This window comes from Oncorhynchus kisutch, linkage group LG26 (genome assembly GCF_002021735.2).
Source record: "Oncorhynchus kisutch isolate 150728-3 linkage group LG26, Okis_V2, whole genome shotgun sequence".
Lineage (NCBI taxonomy): Eukaryota > Metazoa > Chordata > Actinopteri > Salmoniformes > Salmonidae > Oncorhynchus > Oncorhynchus kisutch.
The window spans coordinates 19,918,321-19,937,802 of record NC_034199.2 but is presented as its reverse complement, the minus strand read 5'-3'; the positions used below and the strand labels follow the sequence as shown (position 1 = coordinate 19,937,802).

Genomic DNA, 19,482 nt, shown 5'->3' with positions numbered 1-19,482 from the left:
AAGGTAGGAGAGGGGGCTTTGACATTTATTTTCTTTGATTTGGTTCCTTTCAACCCCTTTCCCCCAACATTACCGTGTGACGGAATATATTCCCTGTAAATGGTAACATTCTCTGCCTTTGTCATCCTTACTCGCACCTACAGTCCTCCATACCTTTCACTCCACGGGGAATTGAGTTGTAGCAGGGTGTTGCGTTCCCTCTTCCTAGAGGCGTACATAACAGGCACCTAAAGACTCTCAGACCATGAGAAACAATATTCTCTGGTCTGATAAAACCAAGATTGAACTCTTTGGCCTGAATGCTAAGCGTCATGTCTGGAGGAAACCTGGCACCATCCCTACTGTGAAGTATGGTGGTGGCAGCATCATGCTGTGGGGATGTTTTTCAGCAGCAGGGACTGGAAGACTAGTCAGGATTGAGGCAAAGCTGAATGGAGAAAAGTACAGAGATCCTTGATGAAAACCTGTAACAGAGCGGTCAGGGCCTTTGACTGGAATGAAGGTTCACCTTCCAACTGGACAATGACCCTAAGCACACAGCCAAGACAACGCAGGAGTGGCTTTGGGACAAGTCTCTGAATGTCCTTGAGTGGCACAGCCAGAGCCCGGACTTGAACCCAATCTAACATCTCTGGAGATTCCTGAAAATAGCTGTGCAGCGACGCTCCCCATCCAACCCCGACAGGGCTTGAGAGGATCTGCAGAGAAGAATGGGAGAAACTCCCCAAGCTTGTAGCGTCATAACCAATTAGACTGTAATTGCTGCCAAAGGTGCTTCAACAAAGTACTGAGTAAAGGGTCTGAATACTTATGTAAATGTGATTCAGTTTATTTTTTATAAATTTGTCAATGTCTAAACTGTTTTTCCTTCGTCATTATGCCGCATTGATGAGGAAAACCCGTCAGTATTTGTTGTGACCACCATTTGCCTCATGCAGCGTGACACATTTCCTTCGCAGAGTTGATCAGGCTTTTTTTGATTGTGGACTGTAATGTTCCACTGTTCAATGGCTTAATGAAGTTGCTGGATATTGACGGGAACTGGAACACGCTGTCATACACGTTGATCCATAGCATCCCAAACATGCTCAATAGGTGCCATCTGGTGAGTATGCAGGCCATGGAAGAACTTGGATATTTTTAGTGTACAGATCCTTGCGACATGGGGCCGTGCATTATCATGCTGAAACATGAGCTGATGGCACCGGATGAATGGCATGACAAAGGGCCTCAGGATCTCGCCACAGTATCTCAATGCAAATGTGTTCGTTGTGCCTGCCCATTCCATAACCCCACCGCCACCATGGGGCACTCTGTTCACAACTTTGACATCAGCAAACTACTCGTCCACATTGGATTCTAATTTAATTTAAGGCTGGTATTAATTTCCTTTTTTATATAATATTTATTTTTTACTTCATATAATGTTTGTCATCATCGCAAATCAACTTGATTTATTTTACTTAAAAACTCTTGAACTTATAACCAGTAAAATGGCTATTTATCAATGAACGTTAGCATTCTAGCTAACAACTGCTGCATCCAAAATAGTTATTTTGCAAAGATCACAACCAGACATAATATTAGCGACTGTTCAAGCAAAAATCAAAACATCATTGTAAGCGTATGAGAACCCACCCCACCCCAAAAATGTTTCGTTCAGAAGTAATAAAAAGGTAAATCTGGGCTATGTCGAATTTGCGCAGGTGTCGATGGCTGTTACTGACAAGAGTCGCACGCATCTGTACTTGACGTCAGTGTGCGGTGTATAGGAAGAGAGGCCACGGAAGTTTCAATTGGACAAATTCAGGTAGGTCCCTCCCATGTTTCCAACCGACACATACGTAGACATGAAATCCTGGAACCGGAAATAAACACAGCTGGCTCTAGGCTACACTAAATTAACATAAAAATATGAAATATCGTGCTACTTTTTATTACCTTTAGATCGCAATACCAGTATATCTCTGCCCGAGACTAGCAAATTAAATTAATGACTGACTATAGCTAAGTTATTAGAAGTTTGTGGACACAACCTCCAGCCTGAAGTTTTGATGTTTAAGAAAGTTGATGATTCGATCAGGATGCATCAGGAGGATGAAGATTACACCAATCCACCAGAGGAGTTTATAGGACTGTCTGATTTCACGAGCTGCGGCAGCGACCAGGTGGGTGACTGTCTGGAGATAAACTTTATTATCGATTTTATAAAGTCGTGTGTAGAATAGTTCACTTTAAGACACATCCCGTAGAAAATAAAAAAAAGTAAGAAACAAAAAAAAAGATCTTGCTCTTGTGTAAAGTCATTCCGTGAGAACTAGATGTATCATAGAAATCAAGTAGGCATGTGACAATGTATACTGAAGAAAAATATAAACGCAACATGTAAAGTGTTGGTCCCATGTTTCATGAGCTGAAATAAAAGATCCCAGAAATGTTCCATTTGCACAAAAATGTTAGTGAGCATTTGTCTTTTGCCAAAATAATCCATCCACTTGACGTGTGGTTTATCAAGAATCTGATTAAACAGCATGATTATTCCACAGTTGTACATTTTGATGAGGGTAGTAAAAGGCCACACTAAAATGGGCAGTTTTGTCACACAACACAATACCACAGATTTCTCAAGTTTTTAGGGAGCGTGCAATTAGCATGCTGACTGCAGGAATGTCCACCAAAGCTGTTACCAGAGAATCGAATGTTCATTTCTCTACCATAAGCTGCCTCCAACGTTGTTTTAGAGAATTTGGCAGTACGTCCAACCGGCCTCACAACTGCAGACTACTTGTGACCACACCAGCCACAGACCTCTACACCCGACTCGTCTGAGACCAGCCACCCTGACAGCTGATGAAGCTGAGGAGTATTTCTGTCTGTAATATAGCCCTTTTATTGCTGACTAACTCATTCTGATTGGCTACCCAGTGGGTGGGCCTATGCCCTCCCATGGCTGTGGCCCTGCACAAGCATTTGAAATCCATAGATTAGGGCCTAATGAATTTATTTAAATCAACTAATTTCCTTTTATGAACTGTAACTCAGTAAAATCTTTGAAATTGTTGCGTTTATATTTTTGTTCAGTATAATTGGGATGCATTTGCTCCATTGCTCCGTTTTAACATTTTGTAGATGGTCCACTCTTTAATGGTGTGGCTTTAAATGACCATACTAAATACACTAGAATGCCTGAGAAGTCCCCTCAGACATTTTATGTACGTCTATACTGTATGTTTATCTATATGTGTATACAGTGTTAAGTTCTCATTTTTCAGAGTAAATAACTCATGTATACTAGAGAATCTTAACCAAGTTTAGTTCTTCCCAAAGGGTCTATACAGCTTTAATTCAGACAAAGACATGTTTCCACCACTACAAGTATATACTCCACTTTAGGCACTCCTCCTTCTCTCCAATCCTTACATCTTATGGTTCGACAGGAAGTTGGTAATCGGATAATAAACCATAATTTCTCCCTTCAGGGGATCTGACCTCAACCCCTCCTTCGCCTAATCCACAGATGTCTATCCGCTTCCCTTATAGCAATCCTGTGACCTCCTCCCATCCACCCAACACATTCCAAAGCCATCTTTCTTTCCGCAGAGAACCATTAACCTCTGACAAAAAAAGTATCTTCCACTCCTTTATATACTATGCTTATAACAATTTTCAAAGTTTCCCCCGAATCCAACAACAGTATGTACAGTGGCAAGAAAAAGTTTGTGAACCCTTTGGAATTACCTGGATTTCTGCATAAATTAGTCACACAATTTGATCTGATCTTCATCTAGGTCACAACAATGGACAAACAGTCTGCTTGAACTAATAACACACAAACAATTATATGTTTTCATGTTTTTATTGAACGCATGTAAACATTCACAGTGCAGGGTGGGAAAAGTATGTGAACCCTTGGATTTAATAACTGGTTCACCCTCCTTTGGCAGCAATCACCTCGACCAAATGATTTCTGTAGTTGCAGATCAGACCTGCACAACGGTCAGGAGGAATTTTTGACCATTCCTCTATACAAAACTGTTTCAGTTCAACAATATTCTTGGGATGACTGGTGTGAACAGGTCTCTTGAGGTCATGCCACAGCATCTCAATCGGGTTGAGGTCAGGACTCTGACTAGGCTACCCCAGGATGGTGTATTTTCTTCTGTTGAAGCCATTATTTTGTTGATTTACTTCTGTGTTTTGGGTCGTTGTCCTGTTGCATCACCCAACTTTTGTTGAGCTTCAATTGGCGGACAGATAGCCTAACATTCTCCTGCAAAATGTCTTGATAAACATAGGAATTCATTTATCTGTCAATGATAGCATGCTGTCCAGGCCCTGAGGTAGCAAAGCAACCCCAAACCATGATGCTCCCTCCAACTTAGTTTACAGTTGGGATGAGGTTATCATGTTGGTGTGCTGTGCCTTTTTTCTACACATAGTGTTGTGTGTTTCTTCCAAACAACTCAACTTTAGTTTAATCTGTCCCCAGGCTATTTTGCCAGTACCACTGTGGAATATCCAGGTGCTCTTTTGTTAACTTCAAACGTGCAGCAATGTTTTTTTTGGGACAGCAGTGGTTTCTTCCGTAGTGTCCTGCCATGAACACCATTCTTGTTTAGTGTTTTATGTATCTTAGACTCGTCAACAGAGATGTTTGCATGTTCCAGAGATTTCTGTTAGTCTTTAGCTGACACTCCTGGATTCTTCTTAACCTCATTGAGCATTCTGCACTGTGCTCTTGCAGTCATCTTTTCAGGACAGCCACTCCTAGGGAGAGTAGCAACAGTGCTGAACTTTCTCCATTTATAGACAATTTGTCTTAACATGGACTGACTTTTAGAGATACTTTTAACTCTTTCCAGCTTTATGCAAGCCAACAATTCTTAAACTTAGGTCTTCTGAGATTTATTTTGTTTGAGGCATGGTTCACAACAGAAAATGCTTCTTGTGAATAGCAAACTAAAATTTTGTGAGTGTTTTTATAGGGCAGGGCAGCTCTAACCAACATCTCCAATCTCGTCTCATTGATTGGACTCCAGGTTAGCTGACTCCTGACTCCAATTAGCTTTTGGAGAAGTCATTAGTCTAGGGGTTCACATACTTTTTCCAACCTACACTGTGAATGTTTAAATGATGTCTTCAATATAGACAAGAAAAATACAATCATTTGCGTGTTATTAGTTTAAGCAGACTGTGTTTGTCTGTTGTGATTTAGTTGAAAATCATATCAAATTTTATGACCAATATATCCAGAAATCCAGGTAATTCCAAAGGGTTCACATACTTTTTCTTACAACTATATGCACACTATCATTCAAAAGTTTGGGGTCACTTAGAAATGTCCTTGTTTTTGAAGAAAAGCAATTTTTTTTTGTCCATTACAAATTACAATTACAAAGACATCAAATTGATCACAAATACAGTGTAGACATTGTTAATGTTGTAAATTACTATAGTAGCTAGAAACTGCAGATTTCTTTATGGAATATCTACATAGGTGTACAGAGGCCCATTATCAGCAACTACTCCTGTGTTCCAATGGCACATTGTGTTAGCTAATCCAAGTTTATCATAGAAAACCCTTTTGCAATTATGTTAGCACAGCTGAAAACTGTTGTTCTGATTAAAGAAGCAATACAATTGGCCTTCTTTAGACTAGTTGAGTATCTAGAGCATCAGAATTTGTAGGTTAGATTACAGGCTAAAAATGGCCAGAAACAAAGAATTCCTTCTGTAACTCTTCAGTCTATTCTTGTTCTGAGACTACTCCCTTCACAGAACAGCACAAACTGGCCCTAACCAGAATAGAAAGAGGAGTGGGAGGCCCAGGTTGCTGATTGTTGCTGATAATGGGCTTCTGTATGCCTATGTAGATATTCAATTTTTAAAAATCAGCCATTTCCAGCTACAATTGTCATTTACAACATTATCATTGTCTACACTGTATTTCTGATCAATTTTATGTTATTTTAATGGACAAAAAATGTGCTTTTCATTCAAAAACAAGGACATTTCTAAGTGACCCCAAACTTTTGAACGGTAGTGTATGTCTATACTGTTTGTCTATGTCTGTCCCTGACACCTATACTGTATGTCTGTCTCCGACCCCAGCTGTTTGTCTGTATGTATGTCTGTCTCTTACCCCAGCTGTATGTCTACAGTATGTGTATGTCTGTCTCTTTCCCCAGCTGTTTGTCTATGTGTGTATGTCTATCTCTGACCCCATCTGACCTTAACGCTAACACTCTCTGACCACAGCTGAGTTTCAGAGCTGGAGACAGGTTACTGGTCCACACCAAGACATCAGCTGACTGGTGGTGGGCGGAGTTAGGAGGCCTCTGTGGCTACGTTCCATCTAGTTACCTGAAACAACAAGATGTGGAGGACAGTTACCTAAAACAAGGTGTGGAGGAGGACACCTCAAAGGAAACCTCAGAGGACCCCTGGCAGGATGAAGAGTACTTTGGCAGCTATGGAACACTGGTTTGGCTTCTTGTCTCTCTCTCTTCCTAATTGACAATACATACATTTCTACACAGTGCTATTATTTGCATCCCAAATGGCATTCTTTTAAATATATATTTGACTACTTTTGACCAGGGCCCAGGTGTGTCCCAAATGGCACCCTATTCCCTATGTTCCCTAGTGCACTATATAGGGAAACGGGTGTCATTTGGGAGGTGACCTATGCAACATGTGTTAATATTGTTGTCTGTGTTTCTGCTGACCCAGAGGCTTCAACTGGAGATGCTGAGTGACCGAGCGAGGACAGAGACGTACCGCCAGGTGATTCTGACCAACAGCGCCCCCCTAAGGGGCAAGGTGGTTATGGACCTGGGCTGTGGCACCGGAGTCATCAGCCTCTTCTGTGCCCGCCTGGCCCAGCCCAAAGCTGTAAGGATATCAAGATAATATATATATATATATATAATTATAATCAGTAACAATTCATATAACATTCATATCGCAGATAAAAGTCTAAGATATTTTATTAAATTAATGTTTAGTGCCAGATAGCAGTCAACTTTTATTTTGAGCCTTTATATTACAATGCCTATATCTCCATCTAGTGAACAATGTACATTCAAACACCATGCATTTGTGCTGTAAGTAACTCCTGTTCTGTCCTGTAAGTGTGTTAAGTCCTGTGTTGTTCTGTAGGTGTATGCAGTGGAGGCCAGCTCCATAGCAGAACACACTGAGACCCTGGTGAGGCAGAACGGCTGTGAGGAGGTTGTGACAGTCTTCCAGGGTCGGGCTGAGGAGCTGGAGCTACCAGGCACAGTAGACATCCTGATCTCAGAGTGGATGGGCAACTGTCTGCTGGTAGGGAACTGTATGCTGCTAGGACTTTATTTATTTTTATTTGACCTTTATTTAAACCGGGCAAGTCAGTTAAGAACAAATTCTTATTTTCAATGATGGCCCAGGAACAGTGGGTTAACTGCCTGTTCAGGGGATTTGAACGTGCAACCTTCCGGTTACTAGCCCAACGCTCTAACCACTAGTCTACCCTGTGTTGTTGTTTTAACCTCTGAATCCACTAACACCATTGTTTCATAAAGACTTCTGTGATTAAGAACCTTCTTGCTTCTCATCTCCTGATCTCCACCATAGCAAAGCATTTTGCAATGGAAAATGAAAACAAGCATTTCTTTTTGGATAAATTCAGGTAGTCCCTCACTGTTTTGGCCCATTTGCTTCCTGAATATGTGATTATGAATCACAGTGTATATGACCCTGTTCTGCCTCAGGTGTTTAAATAACAACTGTCTCTCTTTTCCTCTAGTTTGAGTTCATGGTAGAGTCAGTGTTGCAGGCGCGGGACCGCTGGCTGAGAGAGGGGGGGATGATGTGGCCCTCTGGGGCCTCTCTCTGCCTGGTCCCCTGTCAGGCCCTGGACTACTACACAGAGAGGATGGGCTTCTGGGAGCAGCCCTACGGACTGGACTTCACTGCCCTCCAGTAAGATCCAAAGCTGAGGTTAAGCCCCAGTGGTCACACCATAGAAATAGAATCACTAGAACAGACCTGGAGCCTCTGACCATGGTGATTCTATTTCATTATTATTGTATTATGATGATTCTATTTCTATGGGTCTGACTGACCATGTCCATTTGAGTTCTCTAAATGTAATCCCTGATGTGATCAGTTAATGGAGCTGTAGTTGTTATATAAGTATTCTTAGTTTGTTTTTCATTATGCTTTTGCCTGTTTTGTCATTTATTTTAAATGACATGAGTTGTCCTGAGGTGTTTGTCAAGTGTAAACCAGGAGTGTATGTAACTGTTTGTTTATTTCCAATGTGGAGGGTTTCAGTAGTGAGACTGTCTGTCAGGTGTGATGTCACAGTGATGCAACTACAGTAGGGACAACACTATGGACAGTAAGTTTTAACTACATACTTTTGGGGGCAGTTTCCCAGATATAGATGAAGCCTATACAAATCCTGAACTAAGAAGCACTTGCTTTTTAGTCCAGGACTAGGCTTAATCTGTTTCTGGCAAGCTGTCTCTCGGTGGCGAGGGTGTAGTTTGGTGTGAAGTGGTAAGCGTAACATCTATGGTAAAGTCAAACAACAAACTTAAAATTGCTGTGTCAGCTATGCTCCAGTCTTTACAGTGCAAATTAAACAACCAAACCAATCGGGTAAGTCTGTCATTGAACAATATTGAGTGGCTAGTTAATGTGACTGCCGCCGCCCTCCAGATCCCTGGCCCAGTCAGAGTTCTTCTCCAGGCCCAGGTTCAGCCACCTCCTCCAGCCTGAAGACTGCCTGGCCACCCCCTGTGATGTCATCACTCTGGACATGCTCACGCTGCATGTTACAGATCTGGAGGTACAGTACGTCTGGTTCTCACAGATCTGGTACTGGATTATATACAGAGTGTAAATGTAAGGGATAATCAACAAGGGGCTAAGCATTCTCTGGAAAATAATGAACGAAGTGGAAGGTGTGTTCCACGACGCACTAGCAGAGTGGAACTGAACTTCCACTGAGTTGCATTATTTTCCAGAGAACGTATGGAGCCCCGAGTTGATTATCCTTTTTATACCATGGCTATAATTTAATACATTTGCCACTAGAAATGTGTTAAGTTGACAGGATAATGTGTTCAACATCCACTGAAGTAGCTAGCAAGTTTACTAGATAGCTACAGTAGTTGCCGTTGTAACCAAACAAACAGACTTGCTAGTTTAGCTAACCAAACCATCAGCCCTAGCTTGCTGTTATGAAAATAGAATTCAACAATACCAATACTGTTTTCAATTAGACTTTTTCTGTCAAAAGCAGCTCAAACAAAAACATGTAAAAATGAACTATAGCCATTGAATTCTACCGTGCAAATATACTGTGTGCTATAGGAAAATAACGCACTCTAGAATGCCCTTCAAGCCAATCAGAAAGGAGTATTCAACAATGCCATGGTGTAAAACAATATAATAACATGTAATTCACACACACATACATGTAAGTCAACGAGTTCCCTGTCTAGAAGCTGAGGGGCCAGTTTACCTTCATCGTGGAAAAGGCCGGGACGTTCCACGGGTTCACGTCCTGGTTCAGAGTTCAGTTCCAGAGCCTGGAGAGAGACAAAACCACATTGGAGTTAGACACTGGGCCCTACTCTGAGTAAGTAGGGGAGGTAGACATTGGGCCCTAGCAGCTTTCACAATCAGTACAGCCAATGCGATATCAGCTCCTCCCTCTACCCTCCATCAGGCCAACCCACTGGAAGCAGACTCTGTTCATGCTGGACGGGCCGATCTCGCTGCTCGGTGGAGAGACGGTGTCTGGAATCATCCTTCTACACCGGAACCCCGTCTGGAGACGTCACATGACTGTTACCATCCAATGGAGAATCAGCAGCACAGAGGAAACAGGAAACTGCATGGCAAGTATCCTCTATCTTTTAGGGGTGAATCGTAATTCCCACTTACCTCAAATGTTCACTTATACCCATTTCAGACAGAAGATGTGGTATGTTACCTGTAAAGAATGACCCCCTTTCAAACAGCCCCTTATTTACCACTTATTTGCAGGTTTACCCCTTTTATACATATTAGTGAGTAACTGGAAAATTGGGTAGAGTGGGGGGTGTTGTTAAACCATGGGGCCTGTTTGTTTACCTCAACTTTTCACTTAGTTTCCCATTGACAGTAATGCATGACTAAGTGAAAATTCAACTTACAGTACCAGTCAAAAGTTTGGACACATCTACTCATTCAAGGGTTTTTTTCTTTATTTTTTACTATTTTCTCAATTTTATAATAATAGTGAGACATCAAAACTATGAAATAACACATATGGAATCATGTAGTAACCAAAAAAGTGTTGAACAAATCAAAATACATTTGAGATTCTTCAAAGTAGCCACCCTTTTCCTTGATAACAGCTTCGCACACTCTTGCCATTCTCTCAACCAGCTTTACCTGGAATGCTTTTCCAACCTTCTTGAAGGAGTTCCCAAATTTGATGAGCACTTGTTGGCTGCTTTTCCTTCGCTCTGCGGTCCAACGCATCCCAAACCATCTCAATTGGGTTGAGGTCGGTGGTTGTGGAGGCCAGGTCATCTGATGCAGCACTCCATCACTCTCCTTCTTGGTCAAATAGCCCTTACACTGCCTTGAGGTGTGTTGGGTCATTGTGCTGTTGAAAAAACAAATGATAGTCCCACTAATCCCACAGATGAGATGGCGTTTTGCTGTGGTAGCCATGCGGGTTAAGTGTGCCTTGAATTCAAAATAAAACACTGATAGTGTCACCCCCACACCATCACACCTCCTCCTCCATGCTTCACAGTGGGAACCACACATGCGGAGGTCATCCGTTCCGTCCACTCTGCGTCTCAAAGACACTGTGGTTGGAACCAACAATCTCAAATGTACACTCATCAGATCAAAGGACAGATTTCCACCAGTCTAATGTCCATTGCTCGTGTTTCTTGGCCCAAGCACGTCTCTTCTTATTATTGGTGTCCTTTAGTAGTGGTTTCTTTGCAGAAAATCGACCATGAAGGCCTGATTCACACAGTCTCTGAATAGTTGATGTTGAGATGTGTCTGTTACTTGAATTCTGTGAAGCATTTCTTTGGGCTGCAATCTGAGGTGCAGTTAACTCTAACAAACGTATCCTCTGCAGCAGAGGTAACTCTGGGTCTTCCTTTACTGTAGCAGTCCTCATGAGAGCCTGTTTCATCATAGTGCTTGATGGTTTTTGTGACTGCACTTGAAGAAACTCAAAGTCCTTTACATTTTCCAGATTGACTGACCTTCATGTCTTAAAGTAATGATGGACTGTCGTTTCTCTTTGCTTATTTGACCTATTCTTGCCATAATATGGACTTGGGTCTTTTACCAAATAGGGCTATCTTCTTTATACCACCCCTACCATGTCAAAACCCAACTGATTGCCTCAAATGCATTAAGGAAATAAATTCTACAAATGACCTTTTAACAAGGCACACCTGTTAATTGAAATGCATCCCATGTGACTACCTCATGAAGCTGGTTGAGAGATTGCCAAAAGTGTGCAAAGCTGTCAAAGGCAAAGGTTGACTACTTTGAAGAAACTCAAATATAAAATATATTTTGACTTGTTTAACACTTTTTTGGTTACTACATGGTTCCGTATGTGTTATTTCATAGTGTTGATGTCTTCACTATTATTCTACAATCTAGAAAACAGTACAAAATAAAGAAAAACCCTTGAATGTCCAAACTTTTGACTGGTACTGTAAGTGGAAGTAAAGATTCCCCCTGCAGTGTGTACAGTAACTTCATTACTAAGTATCCTTTCTCAGTCTTCTGACATGAATATAATGACATGAATGTAATGAGGGATTCTACTGTGTTTTTGTAGATCTAGAAATCTAAGAAGTTATAGACTTGTCACCTCACCTGTTGCTCTGTTCTCCCTGTAGGTCCAGACAAAGAGTTTCCCTATGTGGAGATGATGACATCATAGGCTGTCATTGAAGGATATAGCAGCCTAGTCCCAGATCTGTTTGTGGCTTTGCCTACTCCATTGTCATTGTCAAGCCAAACATGATAATTCCATAAGGAGTGTTGTGGAAATTACCACCAGGGACTCCAAGTCAAACTTAAATGATCATACTTTATTATCAGCAAGCTGGAAAGGTTCCAACAAACATAATGCACCAAGTAGTACACGTCTGTCAGGAGCTCTGTCAGAGAAGTCCTGTTAGTTCTCTTATATACTGCTTTTGCAGACAAGTTATATTTGCATGGTTTACATGATTAAATATTTGAATTCATCATTGACGTTTGGTTCATGCATGTGACCGACCAATACCTCACGAGGCTTCTTCTCTCCAAGCTGAGACCTTGAAACTGATATCCTTTTCGCTTCTCAAAACAATGTTCTGGGCATTCTGACAAATTGCTTATACTGATACGGATCAATCAGTCACTTGTATGAACCCAGTCGAATAGGTTATTAGAAAAGCACAAACAAACATTTCCTTCACATTCTCTCCTCTTATATACAAATTAGCCTTACATTTTAAGGTAAGCATTAGATTATAGCTTATATCAAAAGGTTCTATACTTCTATTAAATTAAGTGAAATCAACACATAACCAGATACTTCATCCTTTCAAACCCTTCATTCTGGGATGTACAATCTAAACAGTTACACACATACTTCATTACACAATTTAATTTATGGATTCTGTCAATGACATTTCAGCTGGAGCTTTTGTCACGAGTGGCATGTTCAATGGATTTTTTGTCTAAATTATAATACATTTTGCAGTGTGCAGACCTTCACAATCAACCTGATACCTGAAATAAACCATTTTGGACAAGCCTCATTTAATTACAGGCACAGTTGACCACCCCCCTCCTTCCCGGCACTCATTCTTACTGCATTTCTTCATTTTCTTCCTCGGATAGTGTTTGTCCTCCCAATGGCAAATGTTCAAAGTGGATGGCCCTTGATAATGTTTTCAATATCTGGGGAATAATTCTGATTTAAACCTAGCAGATGAATCTCTCACCTGAGCTACCACCATCCTTTACCGACCATTGTGTCTTGTCCATTTTTGGACCAGTACAACAGCAGCATGAGAGAAGTTTGGATGGGACCTCTCTCCATGCTCACTCCACGTGGACCCATGTTGCACTCCTGAGAGAAAAGACATGAGATAAAAGGCAGTTGATAGCTTCGATTGGATGCTGTGCACAGGTTGGTTGCTGGCTCGGACTCAAGTTTCAGGTAGAAGTGATGAAGGACCATATTGAACACCATTGTCACCATCACTTCAGCCGGTTAGAAGGAGTGAGGCTCACAATGTTCTCAGACAAATGATCCCTTCTATGCATCTACTGTAGATACCATCGGTTGTCACCTTCGCAATTACCTCGAGAGAGGACAGACAAATCTCTGTTTAGTTTAGGGCATTTCTGATTAAGGAAATCCAGACAAACTATTCACTGTATGACAAATTATTACTTCTACCAAAATTCTTAATACAAATGTTTAAGATAAATGTCAAAAAGAATAACAACACACAGTTGAAACCATTTTTGCAAATTGGCTTATACTCCCCTATCATCTTGGCGATCTCACCGCAGAGTTACAGGGTCAGAGAGTTAGAGGGCTAATCCATAGGGGGAAATCCAGACCATCCATCAGATCCAACCTAGTGAGATTTGTATTGAAGCAAGATAAAAACAAAAATCTTCTTCATATAAAACACCTTATCCTTTACTCAACCGAGCTCTCTGTCTATAAGATTGCCTGGTTCACGTGGCATAGTCTTAGCACTATCTGGTAACAATCCACAAATCCAACGATCTGATACATTCTGTAGTACAGACATTACTAGCTATTTGTAAGAAAGTGTTTGACCCGGGGGAAAAATTGAAATCCATTTCCAAAAATCCCTCAAATATATTTTTCACTTTTACAGGCAGGCATGTGAACAAAATCAATTTGCATATTTACCAAAGGGCCTCAGGGGACTGGTAATTCCCCCTTTGGACACATGACTCACATCGGGATTCATGCATCCCAAAAACACAACAGTACACGTTAAATAAAAAATCTATGAATTGGAATAACACCATAAATTAGAATTACAACTCTTGATGACTCCAAAAGGAAATAGTTGGATACCATAAGGTAATAGTAAAATAGACGAGCGACAGGTTTCCCTCATTCAGGGGCAGCGCTCTCTTTCTTTCTTGTGGTCCAAATCACAATATGACTACTGATAAATTATAAACTTCTTCCTAATTATCAGTGTTTACATATTACATTTAAATCTCACCCAATATCTCTAGCCTTTCTAGTGAGGGTGATCAGGGCTCACCAGAAAGTCAGAACAGAGGTCTGAGGTCATTCAAACCCATTAAGTGAGTGTTGCTTTCCCTTTTCTTTTCCTGTACCTCAGACTCATTATTCAAAGACATTCCAAATATTTTGTGTACCAGGTTTACATTGGGTTATCAAGAGAATTTACGTGTGCAACCAAAACTTGGACAATCGATACTTCAGAAAATGTCATTTCTGTGCCCTTTAAGGTGCATTCTTAAACCCACTAAAATCTAAATAAAAAGACACATACACAATAAATCAAACACGGTATTAACACCACTAATAAATATTAATAACAGGTGGGTTATGTGTGGGTGCTGGCGTGTGTGGTAAAACGTAGGGTAAAAACAAACAAAATGGCCAGGCCTTACTTAATTTGGGAGCCCCCATAACAACCGGATCGGGGTACCTTTATACTGTATAGTCTCAATAACTTCTATCCAAAGGCACCTGCCCCAGGATACAGAATCATTAGTAAATATGTCCCAAAAAACTTTGTAGCAAATATTCCATCAGTCCTGGAAGAATGAAATAAACATGTATGTAGTTTTAACTATGCTACATTTTAATCAGTCCAAAAATGGATTAATCTTAATCGATCTTACTGCATCTTGGGCAGGAAGCCTTGATGAAACCATGAGTTTCCAGAATCATACTTGAGACATAGTGTCCCGTTAAGCGGAATAGGCACCTTCTAAAGTAAACAATCCCAGAGCCCCTTTCTTGTAATCTTGACCAGCGGCAGAGACTGGGAGACTAGTCAGGATCGAGGGAAAGATGAACAGAGCAAAGTACAGAGAGATACTTGATGAAAACCTGCTCCAGAGTGCTCAGGACCTCAGATTGGGGTGAAGGTTCACCTTCCAACAGGACTACGACCCTAAGCACACAGTCAAGACAATGCAGGAGTGGCTTCGGGACAAGTCTCTGACTGTCCTTGACAAGCCAGAGCCGGACTTGAACCCGATCTAACATCTCTGGAGAGACCAGAAAATAGCTGAGCAGCGACGCTCTCCATCCAACCTGACAGAGCTTGAGAGGATCTGCACAGAAGAATGGGAGAAACTCCCCAAATACAGGTTTGCCAAGCTTGTAGTGTCATCCCCAAGAAGACTCGAGGCTGTAATCGCTGCCAAATGTGCTTCAAGTACTGAGTAAAGGGTCTGAATACTTATGTAAATGTAATATTTCAGTTTTTTTTTTTTACTGTTTTTGCTTGGTCATTATGGGGTATTGGGTGTAGATTGATGAGAGGAAGAAAAACAACGATTGAATCCATTTTAGAATAAGGCTGTAACGTAACAAAATGTGGAAATAGTGAAGGGGTCGAAATACTTTCCGAATGCACAGTAGATAACATGTATTGTTTCCGCTGCCCCTGTTTCGAGACAGGTGCATGATAATGGTCCATTCTAAATCAAAACAAATTTCACACATATATTATTTAGTATATGTAAAGACAAGATTAAATCAAGAATAGTGTGATGGATGACAATATTAGCCTATCACTTGTGAATGATGCCCAGTTAAAATTTTTATGGCTGAGATCCCGTTACCGGGAGCAATGTAACTACAACCAGTGATAGTACAGGGTGCCATATTCAAAAGAACAGAAATCTCATAATTAAAATTCCTCAAACATCTTATATCGTTTTCAAGGTAGTCTTGTTGTTAATCCCACCACAGTGTCCGATTTCAAATAGGATTTACGGGGAAAGCACCACAAACGATTATGTTAGGTCACCAACAACGCACTAAAATACACTGCCAATTTTACCAGCCAAAGAGAGAGAGAGAAAAAGCACATATAGAGATAAAATTAATCACTGACCTTTGATAATCTTCATCAGATGACACTCATAGGACTTCATGTTACACAATACATGCATATTTTGTTTGATAAAGTTCATATTTATATCAGAAAGTCTTGAATTTACATTGGCGTATTAGATTCACTAGTTCCAAAAACATCCAGTGATTTTGCATAGCCACATCATTCAACAAAAATACTCATCATAAATGGAGATGATAATATAAGTTATAGACATGGAATTATATATATACCTCTCCTTAATGCAACCGCTGTGTCAGATTTTTTTTTTTACTTTACGGAAAAAGAAACGCATGCAATAATCTGAGACGGCGCTCAAAAGTAAAAACACCACAGCCGCAAAGATGGCGTCAACATAAACAAGAAATTACATGATAAATATTCCCTTACCTTTGATGATCTACATCAGAAAGCACTCCAGGAATCCCAGGTCCACAATAAATGTTTGTTTTGTTCGAAAGTGTCCGTTATTTATGTCCAAATACCTTCTTTTGTTAGCGCGTTTGGTATACATATCCAAACGCTAATTCTGGTCAGCGTTATATCGGACAAAAACTTAAAAAAGTGATATTACCGGTCGAAGAAACATTTCAAACTAAGTACAGAATCAATCATTAGGATGTTTTTAACATATAGCTTCAATAAATTTCCAACCGGAGTACTTCTTGTCTTCGTGAGCAATGGAACGCAAGTGACTACCACGAGGAATAAACATGATCAGAAAATGGCTGACTGCCAGACAGCTGACTGATTCTGCTATCATTCACTCCCACAACATCATAGAAGTCTCATTATAATTTCTATTGATGGTTGACATCTAGTGGAACCCCTAGGCAGTGCAACATCATTCCTATCTCAAGGGGATTTCAACGGGCGGCAGCGTAGCCTAGTGGTTAGAGCGTTGGACTAGTAACCGGAATGTTGCGAGTTCAAACCCCCAAGCTGACAAGGTACAAATCTGTCGTTCTGCCCCTGAACAGGCAGTTAACCCACTGTTCCCAGGCCGTCATTGAAAATAAGAATGTGTTCTTAACTGACTTGCCTGGTTAAATAAAGGTAAAAAAACAATAAAAAACAATTTAAAAAAATTAAAAAAATTGGGGACTCTGGTGAATACATACAAAGCTCAGATTTCTGACTTCCTGTTTTGATTTCAACTCAGGATTTTGCCTGCCAATATGAGTTCTGTTATACTCACAGACATCATTCAAACAGTTTTAGAAACTGTAGAGTGTTTTCTATCCAATACTAATAATAAAATGCATATATTAGAAACTGAGACTGAGGAGCAGGCCGTTTACATTAGGCACCTTATTCATCCAAGCTACTCAATACTGCCCCCAGCCATAAAAAGTTAAGGAAAGTAGCACCTTATGCCTTGATGGCAGCTTTGCACACTTTTGACATTCTCTCAAAACTAGCTTCATGAGGAATGCTTTTCTAACAGTCTTGAAGGAGTTCCCAAATATGCTGAGCACTGGTTGGCTACTTTTCCTTCACTCTGCGGTCCAACTCATCCCAAAACATCTCAATTGGGTTGAGGTCGGGAGATTGTGGAGGCCAGGTCAACTGATGCAGCACTCCATCACTCTCCTTGGTCAAATAGCCCTTACACAGACTGGAGGTGTGTTGGGTCATTGTCCTGTTGAAAAACAAATGATAGTCCCACTAAACCCAAACCAAATGGGATGGCGTATCACTGCAGAATGTTGTGGTAGCCTTTCTGGTTAAGTTTACCTTGAATTCTAAATAAATTACAGACAGTGTCACAAGCAAAGGGGCGGCAGGGCAGCCTAGTGATTAAAGCATTGGACTGGTAACCGGATGGTTGCAAGTTCAAACCCCTGCGCTGACAATGTACAAATCTGTCATTCTGCCCCTGAACAGGCAGTTAACCCACTGTCCCTAGGCCATCATTGAAAATAAGAATTTGTTCTTAACTGACTTGCCTAGTTAAATAAAGGTAAAATAAAAAAGCAAAGTACCCCCACACCATCACACCTCCTTCTCCATGCTTCACGGCAGGAACCACACAAGGAGATCGTTCGTTCACCTACTCTGCATCTCACAAACACATGGAGGTTAGAACAAAAAAGCTCAAATTCAGATTCATCAGACCAAAAGGACAGAATTCCACCCGTCTAATGTTCATTGCTTGTGTTTCTTGGCCAAAGCAAGTCTCTTCTTATTGGTGTCCTTTGGTAGTGGTTTCTTTGCAGCAGGGATGTGTTACTTGAACTCTGTGAAGCATTTACAGTAGCTTGCGAAAGAATACAACCTGGATTTTTTTTGGGGGGGGGGTGCCTACCACTTTGCCTACCACTTTGAAGAACAAACAAGAAATAAGACAAAAAAACAGAACTATTCACCCCCCAATGTCAATACTTTGTAGAGCCACCTTTTGCAGCAATTACAGCTGCAAGTCTCTTGGGGTATGTCTCTGTAAGCTTGGTACATCTAGCCACTGGGATTTTTGCCCATTCTTCAAGGCAAAACTGCTCCAGCTCCTTCAAGTTGGATGGGTTCTGCTGGTGTACAGCAATCTTTAAGTCATACCACAGATTCTCAATTGGATTGAGGTCTGGGCTTTGACTAGGCCATTCCAATACATTTTTTTGTTTTTCTTCCGCTAAAACCACTCGAGTGTTGCTTTAGCAGTATGCTTAGGATCATTGTCCTGCTGGAAGGTGAACCTCCGTCCCAGTCTCAAATCTCTGGAAGACTGAAAACGGTTTCCCTCAAGAATTTCCCTGTATATAGAGCCATCCATCATTCCTTCAATTCTGACCAATTTCCCAGTCCCTGCCGATGAAAAACATCCCCACAGCATGATGTTGCCACCACCACGTTTTCCTTGATGGCCAAAAAGCTACATTTTAAGTCTCATCTGACCAGAGTACCTTCTTCCATATGTTTGTGGAGTCTCCCACATGCCTTTTGGCGAACACCTAACGTGTTTGCTTATTTTTTTCTTTAAGCAATGGCTTTTTTTCTGGTCACTCTTCTGTACTGCCCAGCTCTGTGGAATGTACGGCTTAAAGTGGTCGCATGGACAGTTACTCCAATCTCCACTGTGGAGCTTTGCAGCTCGTTCAGGGTTTGGTCTCTTTGTGTTGCCCTCCTTGCCTAGTCCGTGAGTTTTGGTGGGCGGCCCTCTCTTGGCAGGTTTGTTGTGGTGCCATATTCTTTCCATTTTAAAATAATGGATTTAATGGTGCTCCATGGTATTTTCAAAGTTTCTGATATTTTTTTATAACCCATCCCTGATCTGTACTTCTCCACAACTTTGTCCCTGACCTGTTTGGGG

General features: G+C 41.0%; 1 protein-coding gene across 2 annotated transcripts; it reads left to right on the top strand.

Annotated features, from left to right (window-relative positions):
* The first annotated feature begins 1,822 nt into the window (after nucleotides 1-1,822).
* Nucleotides 1,823-12,607, top strand: prmt2 (protein arginine methyltransferase 2). Of its 2 annotated transcripts, none has more exons than XM_020462192.2 (9): nucleotides 1,823-2,168; nucleotides 6,259-6,483; nucleotides 6,733-6,894; nucleotides 7,162-7,326; nucleotides 7,790-7,965; nucleotides 8,710-8,839; nucleotides 9,498-9,634; nucleotides 9,725-9,896; nucleotides 11,925-12,607. In XM_020462192.2, exons 1-9 carry the CDS (start codon nucleotides 2,055-2,057, stop codon nucleotides 11,955-11,957), a joined length of 1,314 nt encoding a protein of 437 aa, XP_020317781.1. In that variant the 5' UTR covers nucleotides 1,823-2,054; the 3' UTR covers nucleotides 11,958-12,607. The 2 variants fall into 2 exon arrangements, with proteins under 2 accessions (XP_020317781.1, XP_020317780.2); XM_020462191.2 differs by having other exon boundaries at nucleotides 1,857-2,168; nucleotides 9,501-9,634.
* Nucleotides 12,608-19,482: the final 6,875 nt, after the last annotated feature.

What these genes read in the sequence shown, in the direction of transcription:
- prmt2 (XM_020462192.2), top strand. Translation starts at nt 2,055, where the DNA reads ATGTTTAAGAAAGTTGATGATTCGATCAGGATGCATCAGGAGGATGAA. An exon ending in CGAGCTGCGGCAGCGACCAG is followed by an intron (nt 2,169 to 6,258) that starts GTGGGTGACTGT and finishes CTCTGACCACAG; the next exon opens with CTGAGTTTCAGAGCTGGAGA. An exon ending in TTGGCAGCTATGGAACACTG is followed by an intron (nt 6,484 to 6,732) that starts GTTTGGCTTCTT and finishes CTGCTGACCCAG; the next exon opens with AGGCTTCAACTGGAGATGCT.